At 37.7% G+C, this 9,670-nt stretch overlaps 1 protein-coding gene across 1 annotated transcript; it reads right to left on the bottom strand.

Annotated features, from left to right (window-relative positions):
- Positions 1-3,691: 3,691 nt before the first annotated feature.
- LOC115272526 (olfactory receptor 6-like) lies at positions 3,692-4,636 on the bottom strand. The gene has a single exon (XM_029915575.1). It carries the CDS (start codon positions 4,634-4,636, stop codon positions 3,692-3,694), a length of 945 nt encoding a protein of 314 aa, XP_029771435.1.
- Positions 4,637-9,670: the final 5,034 nt, after the last annotated feature.

Raw genomic sequence — 9,670 nt, 5'->3', positions numbered from 1 at the left:
CCAGTAACACTGCTTTAAAAGCCTGTTATGTTATTTATTAGTAAACCTGAGTGAATGAGTTAGAAGCATATAAAAAATATATTGAGGAAATTCTTTTACAGAGCCTAAAATATGGTTTGACTTAGTCTGAGAAGAAAAGAAGTGCAGCCTATGAAGGAAAGAGTAAGGGATTATTTCTGTGCAGTAAGTAAACCAACTTGAACTAATTTTGAGAGGAACTAAGTACTTCCTAATGGCATGTACAGTCTTACAATAAATAACAGAAAAGCTGAGCACAATATATTCAATATCTGAGTTTGAATTTGCTGAATGTGTTACCTCAGACATCTCAATCAATTCAGTTTGGCAGTGATATCATGAGAATGGAAGAAAAGTAGAAGGTATCTATGGAGAAATATGTGAAAAACTAAGTGTGGAACAAATGGGTGTGTGTGTGTGTGTGTGTGTGTTTAGGTTTATTTATTTTGAGAGAGAGTGTGTGTGTGTCTGTGTTGGGGCAGGGGAGAGAGAGGGAGAGAGAGAAAGCAAGTTTCATGCTGACAGTATATAGCTTGATGTGGGGCTTGAACCCATGACCCATGAGATCATGACTTAAGCCAAAACCAAGAGTCAGATGTCTAACCAATTGAGCCACTCGGGCACTCAGTGGTTTTGTATTTTAATTCAAGTTGTCATATATCATACTTAAGTAGAAAACGATGTTTGCTTATGCAATGCTATTGATTTTAAAATCTAAACAAATGTGATTATTTAGAGTGGTATGTTTATTCCAAGTACTCCTAATGAGATTTATTTCAACTTGATTAATATTTATCAAATGCCATATCAGTCAGCATTCCAGTAAGAAACAGAAAGAAATATCTGCTAAAACTTTGAGTAGAATTAAATGTCGTGACTATTCACTGAGGTTGGGCAAGGTGATGACAATCAGCAAAGAATGTTGAGTCACATAAAGATTAGCAGTGCAGAAACCCAGTGATGGCTGCAAACTTGGAGGAGGTGCCCTTGTTGCAGGGGCTGTAGTTATTACCAGTCACCCACCCACAGAAGCAAGAATGAATCCATTGTCATCTCTTGCCTGGCATCCTTCTATTTCCAACCTGGTATCTCCTATTGGCCCAACCAAATTGGAAACCAAAGGCCAACAGAGCCAGAATGATACCATTCATGGAATCAGTTCCTCCCACCCCCTAGAGTTAGAAGGTACACAAAGGGTTAAAGGGGTACAGAGACAAGATAACTTGGAAGAGGGGATGAGATAGAGAATAACCAGCATAGTTGCTTACAGTGTCAGGGACTCAAGGATGAATAAAGTTAGTTTCTGCCCTAGAGGAACTCACAATCTAGTGAGGAATCAAGTGCAAACTGACATTTATTAATCAGAATGAAAAGTTGCTGTAGTTGAGGACTTGTCCCTGATTTACTCTCAGTGACTACCAATCACCTGATCGAAGTGGCTACACGCCAAAGATCTAGTACTTGCAGAAACTGAAAATGCATGTATAGAACTTATTATATGTTCATAAACCTATATAGTAAGAAAATCCAAAAACTGATAAGATTTGGGTAAGTAAACATGAATCTATTTCCCCATGTGACCTTTTCTTCCTCATGTCACTTGGTGCTAATCATCTTTCAGGTCTTTGAGTGTGCTGTTATTTCTCTTGCCACTCAGGCTTTCCTGTCTCTGCAACCCCTGACCTTTAGTACTGCCCACCATTTTTCCTCTGTCTAATTCCTTCAAGTGTTAGCCTAAATGTTACTTCTGTTGCAACATTTTCTCTATACTTGCATCACCACACTTATAACGCTGAAGATAGTCATGTCTTTATCTTCCCTACTTGTCTCTGGGCTGTATGAAGGAAGAATCTGTGTCTATTTTTCTTGTTGTCGTTGACCAGGATATCCTCATAGGTCATCACAGTCTAAACAATAGGGGCATACAAAGTAATGAATGAAGTTAAGCAAGATAAGACTTATTATATTTTAACTATTGAGTACATTAAGGTGACTAAAGTGATCAAAATGTATGTTTCATATTGAGGTTCAGTAAAAAACAAAATTGAGTTGGTGTAAGTGGGGAAAATAGATATTATTGAGGTTCATAAATGCTAGAGTGATTCTAAAATAACAATAATAAGTAGAAAGAGTAGGTCATATTTAATTCAAGTTGAGAATTCTTAAGTAGCAAAGTAACATTATAAAAGGAAAATATACATATAAGAAAGATTAGTCCAGGAATGTTGAATAACATTCAACATTCAGAAGATCAATTTTGACTCCTACTTAAAATAGGTAAGCTATAGAGAGGCAAGGTACCTCTTTCTGAATTTTTTTTTAAATTTTAGTGTCAGTTTTTTTCTCAACTTCAGTATTAAATCTGTAGAAATCACCCTGGTACATTTCTTTTTCTAATCAGCAGATCCCTCAATGGTATCTAACAATCTCATTTTGTCTTAGAAAAATTTGCATTCATTTTTAAGATTATTTATGTGTAGGTCATATTTTATATTGATGTATTGAGGCTTTTAGCTCTAACATATATTGATGTAATGATATTACATTTGTTTGCTGATAATAGTCATATTACAGTGTGGAAGGCCACTAGAATTTAAGAGCCCAAAAGACAGTTTCTCAACAGACACGTATCAGCTGCAAAAGTTCAGTAATACAAATTATTTCATATCTCATGAAACTATTGACCCCATCCCTATAATGAGAAATGAGGTATTACAGTCCTGGAAGGAGGCTAAAATTGGAAAAAAATTGTGAAATGACAAAAATGTTATTAATATGCAAAAACAAATATTATCACCACCAGCACTACCACCACCACCATCACACCATTATCACTTATCATCACATCTACATATATCTTACTGACTGTAATTGTGTTGCTTGCTCCTTTTAGGCATCAGTGTTTGTTAACTAATGTGTCCCTACATCTACTATCACAGACTCTTAGATATAGAGAGAATCTAATACAGTGGATTGTGGAACTAGACTCTATTATCAAATAATGGTTTTGATAGTTGTTAAATATTCAACATTGGGGGCACCTGTCAGTTGAGTGTCTGTCATTGTTAGTCATTGGTAGCTCAGTCAGCTTCGTGTCTGATTCTTGATCTCAGCTCAGGTCATGATCTCACACTTTGTGAGATTGAGCTTTGCATTGGTCTCTGTGTTGACAGTGCAGAACGTTCCTGAGATTTTCTCTCTCTGTCAGCCATTCACTGCTCATGCTCACTTTCTTTCTCTCTCTCTCCCAAAATAAATAAATAGACTTAAAAAAAAGTATGCAATGTTGAACAACTTATTTAACCTCTCTGTGTGTATTTCAGTTTCCTGATCTATAAGATTAGGCAAGTAATCATACTTAACTCATAGAGCTTTATGACAATAAAATAGTTTATTATATGTAAAGTGCTAATAACACCAACTTATATAGCAGGTAGTTACTATTATTACTCTGTCATTTCAAAGTAATTATTAAATATATATAGTATATATTAAAACTAAAGAGTTAAGCAATATATGTCTTGTTTCTAGTTTTAGTTTTATTCCTCTCTTCTCATGCTGTGATTTCCTTCAGAATGTAGATCTATAGAGTAACACTAATAAGCAGAACCATGAAAAGTGTCACAGAAATGATATCCTTGCTGAGACAGTTTCCTCCTCAAGGCAGCAGGGCTTAGCTAAGCAGGAAGCACTGTCCAACCCCCATGGTCTTTTTGATAGCATTTTTTACTTCCTGGTTCCTAAGGCAGTAGATGAAGGGATTTATCATGGGTGTGAGGACTGCATATACAGCTGAGATTAGTTTGTTGGAATTAAAGGATGCAATAGCTCTGGGCCGAACATACATAAAAATCATGGCTGTATAATAAATTATAACTACAGTGAGGTGGGATGCACAGGTGGAGAAGGCTTTCTTTCTTCCCTGGGTAGAGGGTATCCGCAGAATGGTGGAGACAATGTAGATATAGGAAAGGATGGTGGTGAAGAGTGGGAAGACAAGAATGACAATAGCCAAAGCAAAGTCCACTAGCTCAGCCGTGGACAAGTCTTTGCAAGCAAGCTTGAGGATTGGTGAGATATCACAGAAAAAGTGGTTCATGACATTGGAACCACAAAAGGTAACATGTGAAATGAAATAAACTTTGATGACAGAGACCATGAAACCACTTACATAGGAGAAAGCCACCAGCTGTACACAATAACCTGTGGTCATGATGACTGGGTATTGGAGAGGGTGGCAGATGGCCACATAGCGGTCATAGGCCATGGTTGCCAGAAGCACACACTCTGTGCAGGCAAGTGAGATAAAGAAGTAGAGCTGGGTCATGCAACCTGTGAAGGAGATGTGCCGTTTCTGCAAAAGGAATCCATCCAGCATCTTGGGGACTGTGACAGAGACATACCAGACCTCCAGAAAGGACAAGCTACATAGGAAATAGTACATGGGCTTATGGAGGGAGCCAGTGATCCAAACAGTGAGCATGATGATAAGATTTTCTATTACCACCAGCAAGTAGACCACAAGGAAGAGGAAGAAGAGCAGGACTTGTAGCCATGGGGCAGTGGGGAAGCCCACCAAGATGAATTCACTGACCAGAGTGATGTTTTCTCCCAGCATGACTAAAAGCACTGAGTATGGAAGTCTTATAATAATATTACAAATAATGAAAATGGTTATATATCAGACAAGGGACCAACATGTTAGTAAATCAGACTTTTCTGCAAATTACTCATAAAGTGACTTCTTTTAATGCAAAGTAATCTTTAAATGTGAAGGCACACATTTCCATCAAAGTTTTTGCTGTTCTTTATGAAAGTCTCCCAGAATCAAATTGGACTCCCACCCCTAACTCTCACCTGATTAAATATTTGAATATCACCATCCATGTGGTCCCCAGGTCTTTGTCAGTGAACATAGATGGTCTCTCCATTCATAGATGATCTGTTTTCAGGAACTCAGTTCACAAAGATTTCTTTCCTACCTAAAAGAAATGTGAAGGATAATATCATGTCACAAAAAGTTTCAAAGTTTAATATTTGAGTGAGCCATTAGTCTTTGATCAGCACACTTTCTTCCAAATTTATTTGTGCAAATAAAAAACAGGAGTTCTTGGAAAGTTCTTTAATGACTCACCAGTTGCTTTCAGATAAAAATGGAAATGTTTTCAATGTCATACATAGGAGGCACTTCATATATTGATCCCTATGTATTTCTCCAGCCTCATCTTTTGTGACCCTTTAAATGGTTTCCATGATCCAGACATATTCAACTAGTTTTTGCTCCCCAAACACATTAGAAACTATCATACTTTGCTTACACTTTTCCCTCTTCCTATTGTGCTCATCCCCTAATCTTTATTGGCTGATTCAAAATTCGAGATTCCACTTATAAGATATCTCACCAAAACTGTCAAGTTCTTCAAAAGCATTTGCTCCCAGTGCACGACCCCCTCACATACTGAGATTTCTCTTCATTACATTGCAATTTTCCAAAAATCCAGGGAGGTGTTGGTAAAAGGTTTCAATTTCCACTTATAAGATGAGTAAGTTCTAGAGATCTATATACAGCAAGTTGACTATAGTTAACAATACTGTCTCATATACTTGAAAGTTACTGAGAGTAAATATCACAAAAAAAGTGGTAATTATGTGATGAAGATTTTACCTAACCTTATTGTGATAATCATTTTACAACATATATGAGTATCAAATCCTCACATTCTACACCTTAAACTTACACATTATATGCCCATTACATCTCAATAAAACTTGGGAAAAAAGACTCTGGCCTTCATGACTGTAAGCACAATACCTATGACAGTCACTGGAAAACACATGAATATTAAATGAATTTGGATTAACAAGTGAATTAATATATCCCTTGGAGCTTTGGGATCCACACGAAGTCAGTCAGGGGCAGAGGACTGTGAATTCAGGGTACTTTGTTGGCAGAAGGCATCTATCTGGATACACATCCATGGACATACCCTCAGCTTGCATACCCAGGGTACTGCACAGCAAACATACCCATAGGGTCTGATAACGGTGGATATAATCCTTGATCTCAGGTAACTTGGTAAATTGGGTCTGTAAATATCAGCCATTGTCTCAGATTCTCCTAGAGGAGTAAGGAGAAGGGATGCAGAAGGGCATGTGAATATAATGTAAGGACAGGAAGATCTTATTAGCTAGAAAGAGGAATATTTGTGAGGTAGCCCAACTACATTAATCTGTGGTCACAGGGTATCTTTTCAAAACACATAAATGAATGTGTCTTTCAATTAAATACCACATCATCCATAAATACTGAGGTCAGGTCCTGCCTTTAGAACATTGCTTACTCCTTCTGACAAACAATTTGTCCGCCATACTTTTCACTTGACACATGGAGGGTGGGAGGCTGATCCCATTGGACTCATTGGACTAGAGATATTCTGGTAATGGCTTAGGGCAAGGGACAGAAGAATGAAGCATGGAAATATATTATGGACACCACTGCCTTCTTTCCACAGCAGCACATATCAGCAGAGCTCAGCACTGCTTGCTGGGTGGAAAGAGATTGTACCTTACCTCCAGGCCTCCAACCTACACCATCACCACAAAGTACATTAGTAAGTGGTTTCTGGCCTGGTTTTCCAATGCCTTTGACCTAATTCTTTTCCTTGGGAAAAGCAACTGGTTCTGGGAACAGAAAATAGTGTGTTTTCCCATGATCTAGTCTCATGGAAAGAATATAGAGACTTTCCTTCAGGGCACGTATAACATTCCACATTCCCACCATCAGCCACAAAATTTCACACACATTTACCTTTGCATACTAGTTAAGAGCATTGACTTCAAAGTCAGAACAAGGCTACTAGGTGTGTTATCCTGAACAGAGTATTCAACAATTATGGACTTAAAGATCCATTGCTTTGAAGTAGAATAGTGTTAATCATGCCTACCTTACTGATTTGCTGTGAAAATAAATGTGATAATGCACAGAAAGCACTTAACATAGGAATTGGTCCATGGTTTTTCTAAGTGTTAGCTGTTACTATATTATGTCACACTAGGCTCATACCTGCTACTCACTCATATGTGTTCATGTAAACATAGATTTCCATTGTCTCTTTTACTCATCTTTTTTTCTGTTATATTCTGGGAGAATGAGGGAAGCCAAATTTCTGAAACAGGACTATAGTATCTTTGAAGAGCTCTGAGTTACAGATCACTCATGCCTTCTTTCTTATCATCTTTCTAGCGTATTGCTCTCATATATTCAAGTATACCCCTGTTACTTCATAATCTCCTCTACTTTGTTTGCCACAGATGTTCTCAGCAGGTTCTATATTGTATCATGGAGAAATGAAGAATTCTTTCTTTCTATTTTCCTTGCTTTTCAGAACTAAAAGCATTAAGCTCTGGGGTCTCTATGGTATCTAAGGAAAGAAGTCCTTTCATTGTACTGTAGAACCATTTTTTCCCAGTATTTTATGTACTTATTTTTAAGACACATCACAGATATTAGCAGACTTCTTTTGTATAAGAAATACATCTTTTGGGCCTGGTCCAATACCGGAAGGATCCCACAGCTGCCCACATTTTGCCAACCTTGGGTAAAGAGGTGGTGAATCTTCATTTTCCCATTCATTCTCAACAATATCCATTTCCAATAATGGTGCTTGTAGCCACTCTTCCTAAGTCCCTCCTCATCTTCCTTGGAGATTTCTTGGATCAAGATCGGATCAACCAATAACACCTAGAATTTTCAAACACTTACCGTAGTCCACCTGCCCTCTCTTCAAGAGTAGAAAATTCTGCATACATTTGTACTAATTATGGAAAAGTAGACTGGTTTGCATATTTTTACACTTTCCTAGAGGTCCACATCTGGTCTCTGCTTAAACTGCATGATAGGTATTGTAGCACTAAGACAAGACTGGAGCCGAGGCAGGTGAATATATTTAAAACTCACCTGCCTCTTGCCCATGTCTTCTTCCCAGGAGGCTCATTGACAGTCTCTCCTGGCTCTAAGGAAACTCTGTATGTGCTGCTAAGACTATATCCAGGGAACCTTGACAGAAAAGCTAAGTCTCCATTTACCTACTAGTTCTTGTTTATACTTGGACCAAGTTTATTTATACCTATGGGTAGGATGTGGCTTTTTTCTCTTACTACTATATGCAAGGTAATGCAACATCAAGTTATTCAAAAGCTAGGACAAGAAATTTAAGTGGGTTAATAAGGTAACTAATGTATTCATTTGCTCATTTGTTACAGAAATTGCAACTTTCATTTATTGAGCTCTTATTACACGTAGGGTGCTATACGTACTTTGGAATAGAAATGTGTAAGTCATGGTTTCTGCCCTTCAGGAACTTGTAGTATTCTAAGTAAAGTAATGCTAAGTAATGAGCATTGTATGTGACATGTACCAAAAGAGAGGTGAAAAGCACCCTAGGAACTCCAATGAGGAAATAATGCTTTCTTTAAGATATTTTTTAAATGTTTGTTTATTTTTGAGAGAGAGAACATGAGCAGAAGAGGGAAAAAGAAAGAGGGGGACAGAGGATCCAAAGCGGGTTCTGGCTGACAGCAGCAAGTTTGACGTGGGGCTCAAACCCATGAATCACAAGATCATAACCTGAGCCAAAGTCTGACACTCAACCAACTGAATCACCCAAGTGCCCTAGAGAATAATGCTTTCTAACTTAGGAATTTAGAAAAAGATTCATCCAGAGGCATCATACAGAGACTCATACAGAAAGATAGTGTGGAAGTAGTGTGGTAGGAAATAATTTTGTTTCAGCAGTCAGAAGATTTGGTTCCTAATCTAGATTCTACCAGTTTTAAGACTTTTGACCTTTTAAAATGGTTTTTTTTATGCCTTAGTTTATTCACTCATAAAATGGGATAACAATAATTCATTTGTTAACATCATACCATTAATGTTAGTTTCAAAAGTAATATGTATATGAAAGCAGTTCTAAAACAGCTTTGTGATAACTACACAAATGTATTGCCTGTGTTGGAATGTGAACCACAGCCATAATTTGACCAGAAGAAATGAGGCAAGAGGGCTTTCAGTGTAGAGAGACTAGCACAGGAAAGAATATAGTGAGAAGTGAGACAATGGAATAATGAGGCCTCTGCAGTGAGGAGAAGTCAAACCCAGCACTTTGATCTCCAAGAAACATTCAGTCATTTGATGAACGTTTGTGAAACACACATTGGTGCTAAGAGCAGTGCGAAATGACACCTCCTGTCTGTCAAGTTATTCAGTCAAGGTGGCCCACAGTCTCTGCTATTAATTGTGTGTCAGTAACCATAAAATTAAAAATCAAATGCTAGAAGTTTTGTTAGAATGAAGGCTCATGAAATATACTTGTATCTCTGTGAGTAACCAAAGGTAGATGAAGGGAGCAATGCAGGGACCTAAAAATATGAGAACTCCTAGAGAAACTTTAGATCCTACAAAGGATCTAAAGGTATATACGGGACTAATTGGAATCTGATAGAGAAGGATGGACCTAGCTCTTTCCCCACCCTCCCATATTCTTTGTCAAAAGGCATATGGTGAGTTGGCACTAATTTTGGGAAGGCTGGGACCACTGGGTCCTCATGAAATGAGACTATGGAATGTGAAAATCAGGGAGGGTAATTATCCCCT

This window comes from Suricata suricatta, chromosome 11 (genome assembly GCF_006229205.1).
Source record: "Suricata suricatta isolate VVHF042 chromosome 11, meerkat_22Aug2017_6uvM2_HiC, whole genome shotgun sequence".
In the NCBI taxonomy this organism is placed as follows: Eukaryota; Metazoa; Chordata; class Mammalia; order Carnivora; family Herpestidae; genus Suricata; species Suricata suricatta.
This window is presented reverse-complemented; position numbering and strand designations above follow the sequence as displayed.